The sequence below is a fragment of the Rhinatrema bivittatum genome, chromosome 1 (genome assembly GCF_901001135.1).
Source record: "Rhinatrema bivittatum chromosome 1, aRhiBiv1.1, whole genome shotgun sequence".
Classification (NCBI taxonomy): Eukaryota; Metazoa; Chordata; class Amphibia; order Gymnophiona; family Rhinatrematidae; genus Rhinatrema; species Rhinatrema bivittatum.
Genome location: NC_042615.1, coordinates 85,643,609 through 85,664,028, shown reverse-complemented (window position 1 = coordinate 85,664,028; position 20,420 = coordinate 85,643,609). Strand labels below are relative to the sequence as shown.

The following is a 20,420-nucleotide window of genomic DNA, read 5'->3' as shown; positions in this document are numbered from 1 at the left end:
GGACCGGTCCTGTTCAATATCTTTGTGAGCGACATTGCGGACAGGATAGAAGGTAAGATTTGTCTTTTTGCGGACGACACTAAAATCTGCAACAGAGTGGACACGCCGGAAGGAGTGGAGAGAATGAGACGGGATTTAAGGAAACTGGAAGAGTGGTCGAAGATATGGCAGCTGAGATTCAATGCTAAGAAGTGCAAAGTCATGCATATGGGGGAGCGGAAATCCGAATAAACTGTATTCAATGGGGGGGGGGGGGGGGGGAAGGCTGATGTGCACGGAGCAGGAGAGGGACCTAGGGGTTATAGTGTCTAATGACATGAAGTCTGCGAAACAATGCGACAAGGCGATAGCAAAAGCCAGAAGAATGCTGGGCTGCATAGAGAGAGGAATATTGAGTAAGAAAAGGGAAGTGATTATCCCTTATACAGGTCCTTGGTGAGGCCTCACCTGGAGTACTGTGTTCAGTTCTGGAGACCGTATCTACAAAGAGACAGAGACAAGATGGAAGCGGTACAGAGAAGAGCGACCAAAAAGGTGGAGGGTCTTCATCGGATGTCATACGAAGAGAGATTGAAGAATCTAAATATGTACACCCTGGAGGAAAGGAGGAACAGGGGTGATATGATTCAGACCTTCAGATACTTGAAAAACTTTAACGATCCAAAGACAACGACAAACCTTTTCCGTCAGAAAAAAATCAGCAGAATCAGAGGTCACGAGCTGAGGCTCCAGGGAGGAAGACTAAGAACCAATGTCAGGAAATATTTCTTCACGGAGAGAGTGGTGGATGCCTGGAATACCCTTCCGGAGGAAGTGGTGAAGTCCAAAACTGTGAAGGACTTCAAAGGGGCGTGGGATAAACACTGTGGATCCATCAGGTCTAGAGGAAGTGTATAAAGAGGAGGCAGCAAAACACTGCACGGAGCGGCAATAGCCACAGAGGCATTCACGGAGCGGGATGCCAGTGGCCAGTGGTTGGTGTTCCACCTTCACGGAGTGGAAGGATGGAGGCCTGCCATCTCCATATTTAAAAAAAAACAAAAAAAAAAACAGGGGTGGGCAAGAGTATGTAAAATTAACGAAGAGTTCATAAGCTATAGGTATTACCAATTATTAGGCTTATTCAATATTTGTTGATAGATAATGTCCCTACTTCACTTTCAATACATATCCAACATAGCTCTCTGCTTCAACAGCAGGGGAGAAGAAAAACTAATACTTCACACATATCCAGCATAGCTCTCTGCTTCAACGGCAGGGGAGAAGTAAAACTAATACTTCACGCATATCCAGCATAGCTCCCTGCTTCAACGGCAGGGGAGAAGTAAAACTAATAGTTCACGCTTATCCAGCATAGCTTTCTGCTACAATGGCAGGGGAGAAGAAAAACAACCAATAAGGGCTGAATAACATAGTCTGGGTAAAACAAATAAGCATGGGTGTAGCTTGCTTACTGCGGCGGTTACTACCCCTAACTAACCAAGCTTGATATTTCACTTGGATGCAGCTCCATCACTGCTCTCTGCATTAATGGGAAATAGAACCAAAGGTTACTAGGAGCCAAGAGAAACAGATAAGTATGAGAAAAAAAGAAGTGTGAGGCTTGCTGGGCAGACTGGATGGGCAGATTGGTCTTCTTCTGCCGTCATTTCTATGCTTCTATGTTTATGTTTCTATAAATGTCTCTGCCATTTGGATGCCCAGTCTCCCAGTCTTGCAAGGTCCTTTTGCAATTTCTTACAATCTGTTGCTCCCAATTGCTAGATCATTTACAAAATATGTTAAAAAGCAGTGGTCCCATTTAATGAAGATTCAAACAAATAATGTGGTTCCCAACACAGGTCTGTGTTTCGATGTAGGATCTGCATCGGAGTTGATTAGATGTTTCCTTCTATTATCAATGCTCCACCATGAATAATCTATGAGCATCCATGGCTTAGTTTGGTGCCTAAATTTTAAATGCGGGGAAAAGTGAGACTTTATTGAATTGAGTTTTAGAGCCTTTCTATTACAAGTTGCTGTCCTTTGACAGGCACTGTTGTGACCCGCTGCCTGCGGGCCCCCTCCCGCGAGCAGACTTACCGCAACTCTGTCTTTCTTCACCCGATGCGGCAGGACGCCCAATCAATAAACAGTTTTTTAAAGGACTTTCGGCTATTTTTTGTTTTGATTCCTCACAATAAATTCTGTAAAGAACATTAGTCAAAAGAAGTTTCATAGGATCATTATCTGATCAATTTTAAATTAAAAAGTATGTTGAGAGACAGAAATAATATTGCCTCTAGGGAAGTAAAAATGAGATGTCCCCCAGTGAATAATGACCTATTTCAGGAGGCTGGGCAGGGAAAGTTAGATCTGGTTAATTGTTGGGATGCTTTATCCGTGGAAGCCATAGCAGAGAAATGGCATACTTTGCGCACCTTGGTTTACAGTTGCAATAGCAGAAGTAAGGAGAAAGTAAAGGAGAGTTGAGAGATGTTGGAGAAAGGGAAAGGATGATCACTCTTTACTATTAAATTAAACAGCTTTGAGTGACTACCACAGATGTTGCAAGGAAGCTGAAAGACAATTTAATGGGGCACTTTTAAAGAAGGTGCTAAATAAGCCATTAGAATTATTTGCCACTGTGAAAAAATTAACTGCTGGTCCAATAGTAATAGACAGGTGCCTGATTGTAAGGCGATAGCTGATTTTTTTGAGGAAAAAGTGCAGAACATTTAGCATCAGTTGAGAGATGTATCTGATAATTTGGAACTGGTAAAACTCTCTGCCATACAAAGCTCATGGACTGAGTTTGAGACGATCACCTATAAGGAAATGGGTGTTGAAGTGTCAACTTTGAAATCAATATTTTCCATTTTAGATCTGTGCCCCTTCTTGATTTTAAAAATGTGAAAGTTATTTCATATGATATCATAAAAGGATGATAAACAAGTCACTGAGTGATAGCAAAATTCCAGGAATTTGTAAACAGGCATCTGTAAGACCCATTGATAAAGTTTCTAGTCTCCATACTGAGCTGGCAAATTCCTGTGTCAAGTTTGCCAACAGTGGCAAAATGTTTGGAAAAGACAGTGCTGGAACAGCTGGAGGATTATTTAAATGAGACTCAAATGTTGGATGTAAACCAGTTTGGTTTTCATTAAAATCATACCACAGAATTCTTACTTCCGAGTTTGCTCAACTCCTTACTGTGCAGCCTTGACCGGGGTTGTACGGGGATTCTGTTTCCGTTAGATTTGAGTGCTGCGTTTGACAAAGTTCATCAATAGACCTTAATCAACTGTCTAATACTGTATGAATTGGGGGGCACAGTGTTAAGCTGGTTTAAATCATTCCTTAAAGACAGGTCACAGAGGGTTCAGATAGGGCCTAAGTCTTCGACATGGTGGTGGATGTCTCAAGGATCTGCACTTTCAGCTGCTTTATTTAAATTTACTTCTCAACTCTGGGTGCCTATTACATTCATTGGAGGTAAAATATTTTATATATGCAGATGATGTTCAGTTTTTTTTAACCTTGCAAGTCTAGAGGAGAATTGCCAGAAAGTAGATTAGAGAGCAGTGGTTGCTGATCACCATTATTTTGAACATAAAAAAACCCAAAGATTTTATAGGTGGGAAAGGGTTTTGAGGGTTTACCTAAGGTGGAGGTGAAGGTAAATGATGGTTTTATATGTGCCGATTCAAACAGAGATAAAAAGTTTGGGAGTCTTTCTGGACTCCCAGCTAACAATGAAGCACCAAATACATCATGTAGCTAAAGTAGCTTTTTATAAACTGATCATGATTAGGCCTCTGAATAGTTTTTTATTACAATAATTTTTTCGTACAGAGGTACAGGCTCTGGTTTTGAGCCAGTTAGACTATTGCAATATATTGTACGTAGGTCTGCCAGAGAAGCTGACTCATGTATAACAGCTTGTGCAAAATGTTACTGCCCGCACTTTGACCAGGGTCTCAAAAAGAGAACATATTTCTCCAGTATTGAGAGATCTCCATTGGATACCGGTTACATGGAAGGCAAAGTTTAGGCTGTTGACCATTGTCAATAGAGTTGTATACTCCTAAATGTTCACTCAGATCGGAAGGGACACTGCAGTTGACCACCCCCTTAGCCAACCAGTATAACTGGGTGCAAACTAGGTCACAAGTTTTATCCTCTATAGTGGTAATTGAAAGTAATAAATTGCCAGCATGGCTTCATTAGCTTCATTAGCAGATGGATTTAAAAATACTTAGAAAACTTATTAAAAAATGTTTTTTGAAGAAGCTTCTAATTTATAGACTGTGGATTGTATTGTTTAATTTTTATTGTTTATGTTAAGGATATATTGTGCCTGTTGAATCTTTATGGGTGTAATTTTTGTAATCCCAACTGGACATATATTGTGAAGATGCGGGTTAGAAGAAATAAAAAAGCAACCCAAATAAATTAAAAAAATAAATAAATAGATAAATAAACAAGCTCAGGCTGCTTTGAACTATATTATTTGATTGGAGTACTAGCAGTATTGTTTATTTATTTATTTATTTATTTATTTATTTATTTATTTCGAGGCTTTTTTATACCGAAGTATAGCGGGATGCCTTCACTCCGGTTTACAGGATAAACAACTTATACATAGTGGTGACCAATTGGTAACTTATACAAATACGAATATAACATCTTATATAACTTAAATAACTTGGTAAACAGATTGGTGACTAAAACAGTCACTGGGGCACTCTAGCAGGGAGCTGAGATAGGGTGGGGGGGGCCAGGGGGAATCAGCTGAGGCGGGCTGGATAGAGGGCTGTGTAGCAAAAATTGAAGAACAAGAGACAAGGAGGAGAGGGCGGGGGGGGGGGGGGGTGAAGGAGGATGGGATGCCATAGGGGTGGTAGGGAGAGGGGAGGGGTGGGAGGTCAGGGAGGGGTTGGGGGAGGGTAGGACGGGGGAAGTAGGTGGAGGTGTTTGGGTATTAGTTAGGGAGGGGGGTGGTAGAAGGAAGGGAGGGGGGAAGAGGGGGAAGAGGTGGGAAGAGGGATGTGGATGGCTTAGCCGACTCCGTCGCGGAAGGTTAGGTTGAAATACCAGGTTTTGAGTTCTTTTTTGAAAGATTTACTGTCATTGAGTGATCTTAAGTAATGGGGAAGGGTGTTCCATAATTTGGGTCCTGCGACGGAGAATGCTCTGTTCCTCGTGGCTGTTAGTTTGGCTATGCTGGGGGAAGGTATGTCTAGCGTCATTTTGCCTTCTGTTCTGGTGGCCCGTTGTGCTTTGTGAAGGTGAATCATGTCAATTAGGGCGGGGTTGGCTGCATTGAAGATTGAGTTGTGGACAGTTGTTAGCGTTTTAAATTCAATCCTTTGTGCTATGGGAAGCCAGTGTAGGCTTTTCAGGGCGGGAGTGATATGATCTGATTTTTTCTTGCCAGTTAGAATTCTTGCAGCGGCGTTTTGCAGCATTTGGAATGGCTTTATGGTGGATTTTGGGAGGCCGATCATCAGGGAGTTGCAATAGTCAAGGCTGTTGAAGATTAGAGATTGCAGAACTGTGCGGAAATCTTGCTGGTGGATAAGTGGTTTCAAGTGTTTCAGGAGGTGGAGTTTCAGAAAGCCTTCTTTCGTTTTCATGGCGATGTTCTTTTTTAGGTTGAGGTCGCTGTCAATCTGGTATTGTATACCGTCCCGGAGATCCTGCTGAGGGAACTTGACTGGATAAGCCCAAGCAGTGGAGCCAAGCAGAGACCACTGTTATGCTAACAATCCTTTTGGTAGTGCTTATGGACTAAAAGCTGAGAAATAGCCTCACTCATGTACCTGCTTGGTCATCTTATATAGCATACTGTCCCCTACTTCAAGGTAGGGATAATGGAAGGTTTTAGTTTTAGCCTCCTTCCCCTTCAGAAAGGTGACCCAAAATCTGGGCGTTGACAGGGTCATTTTATTGTTCATTTTAGAAACTAAGGAAACATTTTCTGTGGTCTATGCTCTTCAGTTATGTAGCTCCACCTTCTTTTTAGTCATTGCTTGGGGCCAATGATGAAAAACATCTCCATGGTCCTTCCATTTGTCTAGCCAGCGCACTTGACAAGATCTCTTTTTCTGTAGTTGAAGAAAGCGTGGGGGGTAACTGGCATGGAGTGGTAGTTATTACCCTTAACAGAAGGCTTGGGGATAACCTGCTCAGAGCAGCACTTACAACCATAGGCAGCTTGCTAGGCAGACTGAATGGACCATTTGGTCTTTAGGAACTGTCATTACTATGCTACTATGTTGCTATGTTAAGTTCAGGCCCCAAAATGAAAAGAGGTCATGCATTTGTTGGTCAGGGCAGGCCACTTCTTTTCATAATGTTGCTCAATTTATACCAGTAAACAATACTCTTCCCGATGTTTGATTGTCTTGTAAGTGAATATTTAAATACACAGCAGCATAATATTCCTCCTCACGTTATAAGGATTAATTGTGTATGATAGATCATCATAATAGGCTCATAAGTTCTTCCGCCTTGTATATAATCATCGGCCTGTGAACCTATACCTTATATTTTGTTTTTACTTTGTTTGCAGATAAAATACCACAATGCTACAATAAACATAATGACCAAAATAGAACTTATCTTCTGAGTTCAAAGATTTAGCAGAAGTAAAGTTGAAAACCGCCAAGTAGTCACTGTGAATATATAGTTCAGAGATTGCCCATCTTTTTTCAGACCAGCCCGACACGGGATAGTGCTTTGAACTTAATACAGTGGACCCTTGACTTATGAACTCAATTTGTTCCAGAGGGCTGGTGTGGTTGTCTCTCAAGTTGGTTGAGTGACAACTACACCATAAGAAATAATGGAAATACTCATAATGGGGCGGATTTTCAGAGCCCTGCTTGCCTAAATCCGCCCAAATCCGGGCGGATTTAGGTGAGCAGGGCCCTGCGCGCCGGTTAGCCTATTTTACATAGGCCTACCGGCGCGCGCAGAGCCCCGGGACTCGCGTAAGTCCCGGGGTTCTCCGAGGGGGGCGTGTTGGGGGCGTCTCGGGGGGCGGGCCCGGTCGTCGCGGTGTTTAGGGGGCGTGTCGGCACCATTTTGGGGGCGGGTACGGGGGCGTGGCTACGGCCCGGGGCGGTCCGGGGGCGTGGCCGTGCCCTCTGGACCCGCCCCCAGGTCGCGTCCCGGCGCGCAAGAGGCCCGCTGGCGCGCGGGGATTTACGCCTCCCGGAGGGAGGCGTAAATCCCCAACAAAGGTAAGGGGGGGGCTTAGACAGGGGCCGGGTGGGTGGGTTAGGTAGGGGAAGGGAGGGGAAGGTGAGGGGAGGGCAAAAGGAAGTTCCCTCCAAGGCCGCTCCGATTTCGGAGCGGCCTCGGAGGGAACGGGGGTAGGCTGCGCGGCTCGGCGCGCGCCGGCTATACAAAATCAATAGCCTTGCGTGCGCCGATCCAGGTTTTTAGCAGATACGCGCGGCTCCGCGCGTATCTACTAAAATCCAGCTTACTTTTGCTTGCGCCTGATGCGCCAGCAAAAGTAGGCCAATTCGCGCTATTTGAAAATCTACCCCAATGTGTTCTGAACCTCCCAAAACACCGCTTACTTAACATTTTCATACTTAAAAAGGGTTGTATAATGTGCGTAATTACCAGAAACACCTATAATTTTTCTAGTGTACTCACCAAAAAGTTATAAAATGTGCCTAGACTACCAGAAACAACAATTTCATACTGTACTCACCATTCAAGTTGACATCTTTGGCTTGCAGGAAGGGAGGAGGGGAAGGATTCCCCCCCCCCACCCCCTCAGAGCACATCTCTGGCCCCCAAACACTCATTTCCCCCACCCAGCATACTCATTCCTCCCCTCCTGATCCCTTGCTGTAGCCAGCTGAGTGCTACACTCCCTTTCTGCTGCTGCACAGAAGCTTCCTTGGTCACCAGTGATGCTGTTGCTTGCTGCAATGCCGTGCCGGGTCTGCCTATGTGCTACTGTGAACATTTGCAGCTCTGGGTGCGCTGAGATAGGCAGGCTTCATCGGCAGCAGCAGCAGCAGCCAATCATTGCAACAGCAGAGCAGAAGTCCCACCCACCAAGCCCAAAAAGACGCGATTGACAGGAAAAAACTCCCAATTAAAAGCAACCGCACGCTCAAGCGAATACACATGGCCTTGGCCGGCATTCAGGTTGCAACTCAAGACTTTGGTTGTAACTCAAAACTAAAATTTTGGTTGTAACCCAAGTTGTTTGTATGTCAAGCTGGTTGTAACTCAAGGGTCCACTGTAATTTTTCATCAGGGTGCTATTATCGCATTCTGGTTTGCTATGCACAAGATAAGTTCTATTTTGAACATTACTTTTATTGTGGCATTATGGTATTTTATCTGCAATAAAAAAAATAATGTATAGGGTCACAGACTGATGATTATATAAAAGGCAGAAGAATTTATAATGTGAGCAGTGGTTTCATTCCCATTAAGGGGTAGATTTTCAAATACCGCGAATAGGCGTACTTTTGTTGGCGCTCCAGGCGCAAACAAAAGTACGCTGGATTTTAGTAGATACGCGCGGAGCCGCGCGTATCCGCTAAAATCCGGGATCGGCGCGCGCAAGGCTATCGATTTTGTATAGCCGGCGCGCGCCGAGCCGCGCAGCCTACCCCCGTTCCCTCCGAGGCCGCTCCGAAATCGGAGCGGCCTTGGAGGGAATCCTCTAACGCCCTCCCCTCACCTTCCCCTCCCTTCCTCTACCTAACCCACCCGCCCGGCCCTGTCTACACCCCCCCCTTACCTTTCTCCGGGGATTTACGCCTCCCGGAGGGAGAAGTAAATCCCCACGCGCCAGCGGGCCTGTTGCGTGCCGGGACGCGACCTGGGGGTGGGTCCGGAGGGCGCGGCCACGCCCCCAGACCGCCCCGGGCCGTAGCCACGCCCCCGAGCCCGCCCCCGGAATGCTCCCGACACGCCCCGAAAACACCGCTGCGCTCGGTCCTGCCCCCGACACGCCCCCCCTCCGAAAACCCCGGGACTTACACGAGTCCCGGGGCTCTGCGCGTGCCGGTAGGCCTATGTAAAATAGGCTCACCGGCGCGCAGGGCCCTGCTCGCCTAAATCCGCCCGGTTTTGGGCGGATTTAGGCGAGCAGGGCTCTGAAAATCCGCCCCTAACTGTTTAAGGTTGGATCAGTATCTACACAGGACAATGGGGTAGGGTAGCCTTAGTGCTATCCCAATAGTTATTGGTTGAGATTGGTCACCTGTTGCAATATGAATGCTTGCTTTTGAGGAGGCCTTCAAGTCCCCATACACATAGCTGGTAATCATAAGATTTTTGCTTCTCCACGGGCAGGGTGCCACAAGTGATTGGCTGCTCCATGTTTGAACTAGAGCTACCATGCCATTATCTTTGCTCAAAATTAGCACTGACAATAGACTGGCAGATTTTGGATGTAAGATATTTAAAAAAATGTAAACATGAACTGTTTGAGTATGGAGACTGTGTTGTATGTTTGAATAACATAGGATGGGAATATTATAAGGGCCAGCAATGCATAGTATGATCTGTAGGATACAACATATTGTAAGTAATTCAAATTTACATAATGACTTGATAAACTTATTTTATTAATCTTAGAAGATATATCGAAGACAGCAAAATTCTGAATACAACAAATCAAGCAGGTACTTTCCAAAGGAAAACACAGCAGTTTACTTCAAAATTTACTATTTAGTGTGGAAGCTACTGCATTTTTTGGGTGCATGCATTTTTAGTGTATATGATGGGAATAATTTTTCAAAATGCTGGAAACCAAATATGGAACCACTTTCCAGTTCTTTATTGCCGTCAACTAATAGTCTTCCGTGTCACCAGCGCAGATAGCAAGCAAGGCTGCCTCGTAATGTCCTGAAGCAAAGTGCTGCAAGGCAAGGAAAATAATTAGTTTGATGATATATGGGATAACTGTTATGTTTTTTTTTTCAGGTGCATTGTATTCTTTGCAGCTTGGGATTTTTTTTTTACTTGACCAATATATGAATTATGTGAAAATATCATTATACATGAGCATTCAAAATCATATAGGGCCCTCCTTCAGAAGGACTGAATGTTCCTCTTATATTGGTAAAATCTCCCTCCATTGCTTTCTTTCCCTTTTCTGTCTCCTCTAAATCAACGTTTTCATTTTTCTACTCCCTCTCTATAGCCCCTTTCTCTCTCACACTTTTCCCTCCCTACCATTCACAACCTTCTGTCCTTCTCTTCCTTCATTGCTCTCCCCGAAACATTCACTCCCTTCCCTCTGCAACTTTTTCTTCCTCATCCCCTCTCTATGGAACTTTCTGTCCCTCTACCCCTCCCTTCTCAAGATTTTCTCCCTCTTCTCCTGCTTGGCAACCTTTCCCTAGCCACCACTCTCTCTACTACCTTCTCTTTATCCCCTCCTGTCTCTCCACAGCCATCCCTATCTCAATCTCTCCCTCCTGCACAAAAGGGCTTCCAATTCCTAAAAATGTTATTTACTGACCATCTGCCAAATTTTTGCTAACAAGCTAACTTTTTTATGAGCACATATTTTACTGTTGACATTTAGTGCCCAGGCTAAGACTCTCCCCTTTATGCACCCAGATGTAGTCCCTAACTCGCAAGTTCTGCAGCTTCACAGACCCTGAGCCCATGAGCCTAGAGTCAGGCATCATAGCTCATGATATTTTTACTGATATGAAATTAGTTTTATGGCATATCACTTTTATTTTTATTTTTTTTAACTTATTACCTGTAAATTTACTGAAAAGTGGCAATATTTCTCCATAACTTTCTTCTCTTCCACTCTTCCTTTGTCTACTTACTCATGCCCTTATTTCCTCTTTCCATAACAATCTCTTCCTCCATCTTTCCTCTTTCTTATGTTCTTTTGTTCTCTCTGCTACCTTCTTCAACCTCCATTCCTATCTCTGCAACTTTCTTCTTAAGAAACCTCTTTTCTTTCCCTTTCCAACTTTCAATCCTTTCAGCCTCTCTCCTGCCTAACTTTCTCATGTATGCAACCTTGCTGCCTCTCTTTCTCCACAACATCTCAGTTTCTACACTGCTCTGTGGGAACTGATAGCATGTGAGTTTCAATAGTGCAAACTGGGGAATTGGAGTATCTTATACTGACAAAGTCAAGAAGGGTATAAGGAGTCATGGAGATGGGCTCTGGCTTCTTGAAAATGGGGGAGGGGGGAGGAGGGTGTGGAGAGAGGAGGAAGGTAAGGAAGAGTCTATGGTGGGAGGGAGGGATTAGCGAAATGAACCAACATATTTGTATCCAGCCTCTTCCTTCTGGAACCCTGATCTTACCCAAAGTCATCTTTCCTTATCTCCCACCTGCAAGTGGATTATTGTGAAGGTGCACTTAGCACTGCCATTCCAGGAATGAAGGACAAACTATCAGGAAGTGAATGACTATACTGCCAGAAGGGAAGGATGTTTGAATGGCCATGGAATTAGGTGTTAGGGATGTGCATCCGTTTTCCACGGATTTGTAATCCGCAACTTATTTTTTGCTATCTGTTAAATATGTGGGGAGGCGAAACGCATCGCGACTCCCCACGTATTAAACAGATTTCTGTTTTATTCGGCCTCCTAAATAAAAATTTAAACCCCCCACCCTCCTGACCCCCCCAAGACTTACCAAAACTCTCTGGTGGTCCAGCGGGGAGTCCGGGAGCCATTCCTTGCACTCTCACACCCTCGGTGCTGGTTTCATCATGGCGCCGATAGCCTGTGTCACAGGGGCTACCGGTGCCATTGGTCAGCCCCTGTCACATGGTCACCGGTGCCATCTTGTGCTCCTACCATGTGACAGGGGTTGACCAATGGCACCGGTAGCCCCTGTGACATAGTATGGGCAAAGGCTATCGACGCCATTTTGAGTCCTGGCATCGGACGGCAGGTCGCTCCGGGACCCCCGTTGGACCCACAGGGACTTTGGCCAGCTTGGGGGGGGGGTCTGCTGACCCCCACAAGACTTGCCAAAAGTCCAGCGGGGGTCCGGGAGCGACCTCCTTGCACACCGGCCATCCGATGCCAATACTCAAAATGGCGCCGATCGCCGTCATAGTGAGGGCAAAGGCGATTGGCGCCATTTTGAGTATTGGCATCGGACGGCGATTTTGAGTCTCAAAATGGCGCCGATCGCCTTTGCCCTCACTATGTGTGTCATAGTGAGGGCAAAGGCGATCGGCGCCATTTTGAGTATTGGCATGGGACGGCCGGCGTGCAAGGAGGTCGCTCCCGGACCCCCGCTGGACTTTTAGCAAGTCTTGTGGGGGTCAGGAGGCCCCCCCAAGCTGGCCAAAAGTCCCTGTGGGTCCAACGGGGGTCCCGGTGCGACCTGCCGTCTGATGCCAGGACTCAAAATGGCGCCGATAGCCTTTGCCCATATTATGTCACAGGGGCTACTGGTGCCATTGGTCAGCCCCTGTCACATGGTAGGAGCACAAGATGGTGCCGGTGACCATGTGATAGGGACTGACCAATGGCACCGGTAGCCCCTGTGACACAGGCTATCGGCACCGTGATGAAACCGGCAAACAAGTGCAGCGATGGCTTCCTGACTCTCCACTGGACCACCAGGGAGTTTTGGTAAGTCTTGGGGGGGTCAGGAGGGTGGGGGGTTGTAGTTAATTTTAATTTTAGCTGGGACAATAATTTAACTCACCGTAGTAACGTATTTACAGATCGACAACTTATGGAATTCTCCATACTTCCGCATGAAACGGAATTGACCCCCCACGAATACGTATCTCGTACGCAACGAAAACCTTTTGGCTGCACATCCCTAGTAGGTGTGTGGGTATTGTGTGGGAAGGCTTAGGGAGGAAAGAGGTTTTCAGGATATCCATAATGAATATGCATGAGATAGATTTACATGCACTGCATGTATTGAATGAAAATCTATTTCATGCATATTCATTGTGAATATCCTGAAAACTTCACTAGCTAGGTGTGCCCTGAAGACTGGGTTGAGAAGCACTGACCCAGGCTTCCCTTTGCATTCCTTTCTGATTCTGTACTGCTATAGGTAGGTGAGTATATCAATTCCCATACTTAATCTTACACAAGCTCTTCCCCATCTCTTTTAACAAACCTATCAGTCCTATTCTTAAAATATGCATGCTGAGGCATGTTTAAATTTCATTACAGTACTGGCCTCCACCAACTTCACTGGTAGGCTGCTCCAGGCCTTGTCATCCTCCACTATGCTTCATACAAGTCCTCCCTTCCATATTTTGCCACCAAATTTTGTAACAATCCAAACAGCTGTCATCCTGGGGTGGAAGATTAGAATGTGGAGGTGGGAAGGATGGGAAAGGAGTAGGAGCTTTAGTTCAAAGCATGGGGAGGAAGGACTTGTGGCAAGATTACAATGCTGATTGAGAGGGAGGGTAAGGAATTTTCCCTCATATATAACTGACCCAAAGTTAAAGGGGTGGTTAGAACAGGGCTTTGTGGAGTTCCATGGTAACAGGGGCCCTGATCCTTGCTACAACACAGGCCGATACAGTACAGTGTGCTCCGGCGGAGCGCACTGTTAACCTGCGATTGGCCGTGAGTTTTCGACATGCTATTTTTACCCCTTATACAGTAAGGGGTAATAGCACGTCGAAAACGCACAGCCAACCCCCCCAAAACTAATAGTGCCCGCAACATGCAAATGCATGTTGATGGGCCTATTAGTTATTCCCGCACCATACAGAAAGTAAAATGTGCAGCCAAGCCACACATTTTAATTTCTGCCGGCACTGGGAAAGTGTAGAGAAAAGCAGAAAAAACTGCTTTTCTGTACACCTCCGACTTAAAATCATAGTGATATTAAGTCGGAGGCCCCAAAATTAAAAAAAAAAAAAAATTAAAAATCCGTCCACGGTCCGCGGGTCGGAAGACGGACACTCCATTTTGCCGGCATCCGGTTTCCGAACCCGTGGCTGTCAGCGGGTTCAAGAACCGACGCCGGTAAAATGGAGCGTTGGCTGTCAAACCTGCTGACAGCCGCTGCTTCTGTCAAAAAGGAGGCGCTAGGGATGCGCTAGTGACCCTAGCGCCTCTTTTTACCGCTGGCCCTTATTTAAATACTTGATTGCGTGCCCAGAAGAGTGGCCTGGGCGCGCGTTGGGAGAGCTGGTGCTCGCCTCGGAGCGCCGGCTCTCCCGTGGGTTTTACTGTATTGGCCTGACAGTGAGGGCAGTTTTCAAAGGAATTTGCCCAGGAAAATGGGCAAATATCCTGGACTGAAAATTGCTGTCCCTTCAGCAGCTAAAAGTATAAATTGTATTTCATATGTATTTTTTTCTGCAAGGAAAAGAGATGGGGTGAAGAGTGAGGTTGGAGAGTGAGAGGCATAACCTACAGGAAAATGAACTGTACAAGTCCTTGGTAAAGCCTCACCTGGAATACTGTGTTCAATTTGGGGACTGTATCTTAAAAAGGATAGAGACAGAATGGAATTGGTCCAGAGGAAGGCAAAGAAAATGGTGTGGGATCTCTTCCAAAAGACTTGTGAGATGAGACTGAAGGACCTAAATATGTATACCCTGGAGAAGAGGAGGGACAGGGATGATATGATACAGATTTTTAAATACCCGAAGGGCATTAATGATGCACAGGAATCAAACCTTTTCCAGTAGAAAGAAAGCTGTAGAACTAGGGTTCATGGTAAGCAACTCCAAGAGGGCAGACTCGGGAACAGCATCAAGAAATATTTCTTAATAGAATGAGTGGTGGATGCATGGAATGCTCTCTCGGAAGAGTGTTGAAGACAAGAACGGTCATGGAATTTAAAAGGGCATGAAATAAACACCAAGGATCCCTTGTGGCTAAAGGATGTAAATGAAGAAAAGGGGTAATCCCTGAGTATCCGCGCAGAGTGGAAGTGAAATCCTAAAATAAAATAAAAATACAATTTAAAAAGTAAAGCTTGCTGGGCTGACTGAATGGACCATTTGGGACGTTTTCTGCTATCATTTACTATGTTATTATGATAGGGCAGGGAAGGCAATATGTTTTTTGGAACTTTTCTACCCACATTCCCAATTGGCCTCAAATTTTTAAAGAGACACTCCATGGGGAGTTTTCCTTCAAAAAAAAATAAGCTTGTATATCCACAGGTGAAGAGCACTTGTGGTCTCAAGCTCCCTGTAAGGTTTGAAAATTGTTTCCAGAAATCGTTAACATAAGTATAACATTCCACTAGTGCAGGGGTGACCAACGCCAGTCCTCAAGAGCCACAAACAAGCCTGGTTTTCACGATATCTACAATAAATATGAGTGAGATAGATTTGCATGCTTTTCTGCCTCCATTGTATGGAAATCTCTCTTATCCATATTGATAATGGATACCCTGAAATAGGGATGTGCAGAGGGACTCCATACGTTGCATTCGGGATTCGGATTCGTTGGGGGGCAGATACGTTGCATTCGGCTGTATGGCGCCCCAATACTTTAATACGTCGATTTCTATGTGTTTCCCCACTAAAATTAAATTAACTACAACCCCCCACCCTCCTGACCCCCCCAAGACTTACCAAAACTCCCTGGCGGTCCAGCGGGGGGTCCGGGAGCCATCCCCTGCACTCACACCCTTGGCTGCCGGTTTCAAAATGGCGCCGATAGCCTTTGACCTACAATGTCACAGGGGCTACCAGTGCCATTGGTCAGCCCTTGTCACATGGCCATCAGTGCCATCTTGTGCTCCTACCATGTGACAGGGGCTGATCAATGGCACCGGTAGCCCCTATGACATAGTAAGGGCAAAGGCTATCAGCGCCATTTTGATTACTGGTAGCTGATGGCCCGAGTGCAGGAGATCGCTCCTGGACCCCTGCTGGACCACCAGGGACTTTTGACAAGTCTTGGGGGACCCTGCTGACCCCCACAAGACTTGCCAAAAGTCCAGCAGGGGTCCGGGAGCGACCTCCTGCACTCGGGCCGTCACCTGCCATTATTCAAAATGGCGCCGATAGCCTTTGCCCACACTATGTCACAGGGGCCGACGGTCAGCAGGGTCCCCCAAGACTTGCCAAAAGTCCCTGGTGGTCCAGCGGGACTCAGGGAGCGATCTCCTGCACTCGGGCGTCGGCTGCCAGTAATCAAAATGGCGCAGATAGCCTTTGCCCTTACTATGTCACAGGGCCGACGCTGGACTACCAGGGAGTTTTGGTAAGTCTTGGGGGGGGGGGGGGCAGGAGGGTGGGGGGTTTGTTTAAATTGGCTTCTTTAGGCGGCTGAATAATTCGGCGAAGATTCGTGTATTCGTGGGGAATCGCGATACGTTTCGCTTCCCCACGAATACAACGAATATGGCCACATCCGTTGTGGATTGCCAATAAGTAGGGACCGAATTCACACCCCCACCCTGAAAGCCAGGCCTGTTTGTGGCTCTTGAGGACTGGAGTTGGCCACCCCCTGCAATTAAGCTTTCAAACATAACCTGGATAGTGGCTCATCCTCTAAACCATCTAAAATCCAGGAGGACAATTTTCAAAGTGATTTATACAGGCAAAATGTGTTTTACTAATGTGAATCAGCTGTCCAAAACTTGATGTCTCTCAGTACGGCGAAAAGTCTGCGCGGTCCTCCAAAATGCACACACTTTTTAGCTGTACTGAGATGAGGCATTCCCAAGGGCGTGTTTAGGTCTGGGGAAGAAGATTATGTGCATAGATTGCATTTTCAACTCTACATGTGAGTTTTTGAGCAATGGTCTACCCACAGATAAGGCGACTACAGGTGACCATGCATACTTTGCACTTGCGGGCAAAAGTACACAAATGCCTTCACTTTAGAGAAATTGCTGTAAAGCCAGTAGGTATAAAATATGAGTGGGATTTATTCCCTATGGGTGCAGATTGAAACTTGCCCCTCTTTAGCAAAATACTAAAGTCATTTGAATTGATCATGCTGCTATTAATTCTTTAAAACCCTCACAGCTTCTAAAAGGGGGCTGATGAAACCCAGATTGTATTCTTCTTTACTTTATTCAGATGCTCTGCACAACCTACTGTGTGTTAAATGTGGTCTCATTTTGTAGATTTTTATGGTAGCATTGGAGTCTCTCAATATGTGTGGAAAGAATATGGAACAGTGTAGTTTTCTAAAATGGTAAAAGCAATTTTGGAATTAGCAGTCACTTGGGTATATATAGAGAGATTTTATTCTCTGTTGCTAGGGTTCTGCCATTATATCCAGCGCTCAGAGAGTAATCTCAATGCCTTAAATGGTATTTATCAACATAATCTTCGGCTTCTTTGGATTAGGTTCAAGAAATTTCTTACCTTACATGTCCTATTGTGTTTCTGGCAACTTTAAGTAAGAAACATAGAACACAAGAAAATGCAGACAGCTTGCAAGTTCAAGGGAATAATTTATTAAGATGCAATACTTTATTGCGGGGGAGGGGGACATTCCTATGATATTTTGCCCCTCCCTGAGAAAATATGGTGGCAGTATTGCCTGATGTTTTTATTGCAGAAAAAAGCTCTGTGATAAAATTGAATGCAGCAGGGGCCCAACAAATGCACGATGGTGGCCTACTTTGCACAGGGCTCCAAAGCACAAAAATGCCCCTCCCCAAAATTGGAAAATATACCCTGGGGGTCTACCAAGACCCTTCCCCCCCACCACTGTGGTTGCAGGCCCAAAAAGTAAAAAAATAAAAGAATCCATAGTAGATGGCAATGCCCCACCCCCTTCCCAAACCCCTCCACTTTGTAGGAATTTCCCCCCCCCCCCAACCAAATACCACCTATCAAAATCCCCCTTCCCTCCCAGCAACAGACACCCCCTCAGCCACCCTTCCCAAAATACATCATCCTTGGCGGTCTAATGGTTCTCCCTAATTCTTTCCACCACTGCTTTATATCATAAATATAACTTGATGGTCTAGGAGATTCCCTGGACATCCCAAATACACCTTTAGAAGACTCAGTGAGGCAATGGTGGCCCAGAGCACCCCTAGTCCCAAGCTTGATGATGCCATTTTCCAAAATGGCACAGGCCAGCCATTGCCCCATCAAGTGATAGGTGCAATGGGCAGCTGGCACCATTTTGAAAAATGGTGTTGTCCTGATAGAGGGTGCTCTGGGTCACCACTGCCCATCAGCAGTCTTCTAAAGGTGTGTATGGATGGAGTCTGGGGCCTCCTAAGACCATTAAGGTCTACTTTTTGATACAAGAGTGTGGTGGAAGGGAGTGGGGAGACCTACTAGACTTCAGGGATGATATATTTTGGAGTGGGTGATGGGTTTGGAAAGGGGGCAGGGTGTCGCCATGTGCCATGGATTTCTTTTAGTTTCAAACTTTTTAAGCCCTTGATGAGGGGTTGGCAGGGGTATTTTACACAGTTCAGGGGGCCTTTTTTGGGCTGTGTGGTCTCTAATTTTAGTGTGGGAGCATTAGGATGAGTGTTTTCATCCTGATGCTCCTGCTGAAAAATTATCTACAACTTCTGAATTGTAGCTAATTTTTGAGGCAATAACATGGCCTGCCAGAGACATATTATTTTATTAGTATGAGATTATTAATGCATTAGCTACTTTGCATACATTAGTAAAATTTAGGCATGCAAATGCATGCAAAGCAGCTAATTTGAATAGGGGCAGATTTTAAGGGTAAAGAATAACCAATATTGCCGTGATATGAATATATTGCTTGCGTGTGATGCGTGTTATATACCTTTATCACAGTATAGTAAATAACTCCCCTAAGTTTGCTTGCATAATCTGAAACAGTGTGTCTTTGCCAGATGTTTAATTTAGAACAACTACTGCTAGAAGTAAAACCATCCCATGGAAGTTCCCATGGAAGTTTTCATGCATAAAATTAAATTTTATGTTGGTAATTGTAAAATAAAGTTACTTGTGTATATGTGTCGTAACTATTAGAAATTTTAAAAAGCCATTTACATCTGTAAAGTGCTCATACATATGAATATCTTATGGACAATTCAGTGGCATATATTGCAGCAATTTTCAAAAGTCCACTTACACAACTAAGTGCATTTACACATGGAAAACCCAATATAAGCATTTCAATTCTTTTTAAAATTAGTCCCAATGGGGTAGATTTTTAAAAAATATGCGATTGCGTACTTTTGTTTGTGCACCAGGCACGAACAAAAGTGTGCTGGATTTTATAAGATACGCTCATAGCCGAGCGTATCTTATAAAATCCGTGGTCGGCGCGCGCAAGAGGGTGCACATTTGTGCAACCTGCGCGCGCCGAGCCCAGCGCGCGCTACCTGTTCCCTCCGAGGCCGCTCCGATTTCGGAGCGGCCTCGGAGGAAACTTTCCTTCGCCCTCTCCCCACCTTCCCCCCACCTTCCCCTCCCTTCCCCTACCTAACCCCCCCCCCCGGCCCTATCTACCCCCCCTTACCTTTGTCGGCAAAGTTACGCCTGCTGAGGATGGGCCGGCAGCCCCGCTCCATCCTCTGGTCCCGGGGGCTGGTCCGGAGGCCTTGACCACGCCCCCGGGCCGGCGCCACGCCCCTGGGCCTACCCCCGAAACGCCACGTCACGCCCCCGAAACGGCGCGTCGTTTCGGGAACACCCCTGGACACGCCCCCTCCCGCCCCTTTTCGAAAGCCCCAGGACTTATGCGCGTCCCGGGGCTTTATGCGCGCCGGCGGCCTATGCAAAATAAGCACGCTGGCGCACGAGGGCCCTGCGCACGTAAATCCGGAAGGATTTACGCGGGCGGGCCTTTTAAAATCCGCCCCAATGTGCGCAAGTTTTACTTGGACACAAAAGATTTATACATATAAACTAACAAAACAAACAAAAATAAATGCACATCTGTACTGATTTTATTTAAATATTTCTCTCTATACCCCTTTCATGTTCTCTTTCATTTTTTATACGTTTGTCATAATCTCTTATGACATATATAATTATATACATAATAATAATACACATATAATGGGATTGAGGTACCATAACTCATGTTAAAATTGTTAGCACACACTAAAATGACACTTAACATGGGATGGACTGAATTTTTTTTGCATGCTCACTATAAGAATCTTCTTTAGTGGGCATATAAAATAGTGTACACCTTAAATAAAACATGTTAGGCTATTCATGCTGAATCTCAAACCCCCCTGCCCCATGTTAACTGACCCAAAGCGAAAGGGCCATTTAGCATGGCAGATTTAATACATCTGAACCACCTGGCGAAGACATGCCACCCCCATAGCCTAGACTCTTCCATCAAGGCCAGAATACCCCTTCCTCCAAGGACTGCCCCTTAAGGCCAAACCACCTCCCCTGATCAAGATAAGATTGGGCTAACCTGCCTTTGACTCCTTTAGAATGAAGGAAAAAGAGGGTGAAAGACAGCTTACCACGCTATTTCCTATGCACTACCTCAAGCCTATGTTGCATATCATGCCTCATTTACATGTGGATATGTGC

General features: G+C 45.5%; 1 protein-coding gene across 3 annotated transcripts in view; it reads right to left on the bottom strand.

The window, feature by feature from the left end:
- Positions 1-9,572: 9,572 nt before the first annotated feature.
- ANXA10 (annexin A10) overlaps positions 9,573-20,420 on the bottom strand; it is a 244,440-nt gene continuing 233,592 nt past the window's right edge. For all 3 annotated transcript variants that reach the window (XM_029572067.1, XM_029572125.1, XM_029572221.1), the window contains one exon: positions 9,573-9,886. In XM_029572067.1, the coding sequence (XP_029427927.1) occupies positions 9,818-9,886 (69 nt within the window). In that variant the 3' untranslated portion in view covers positions 9,573-9,817. The remainder of the gene's footprint in view (positions 9,887-20,420) is intronic.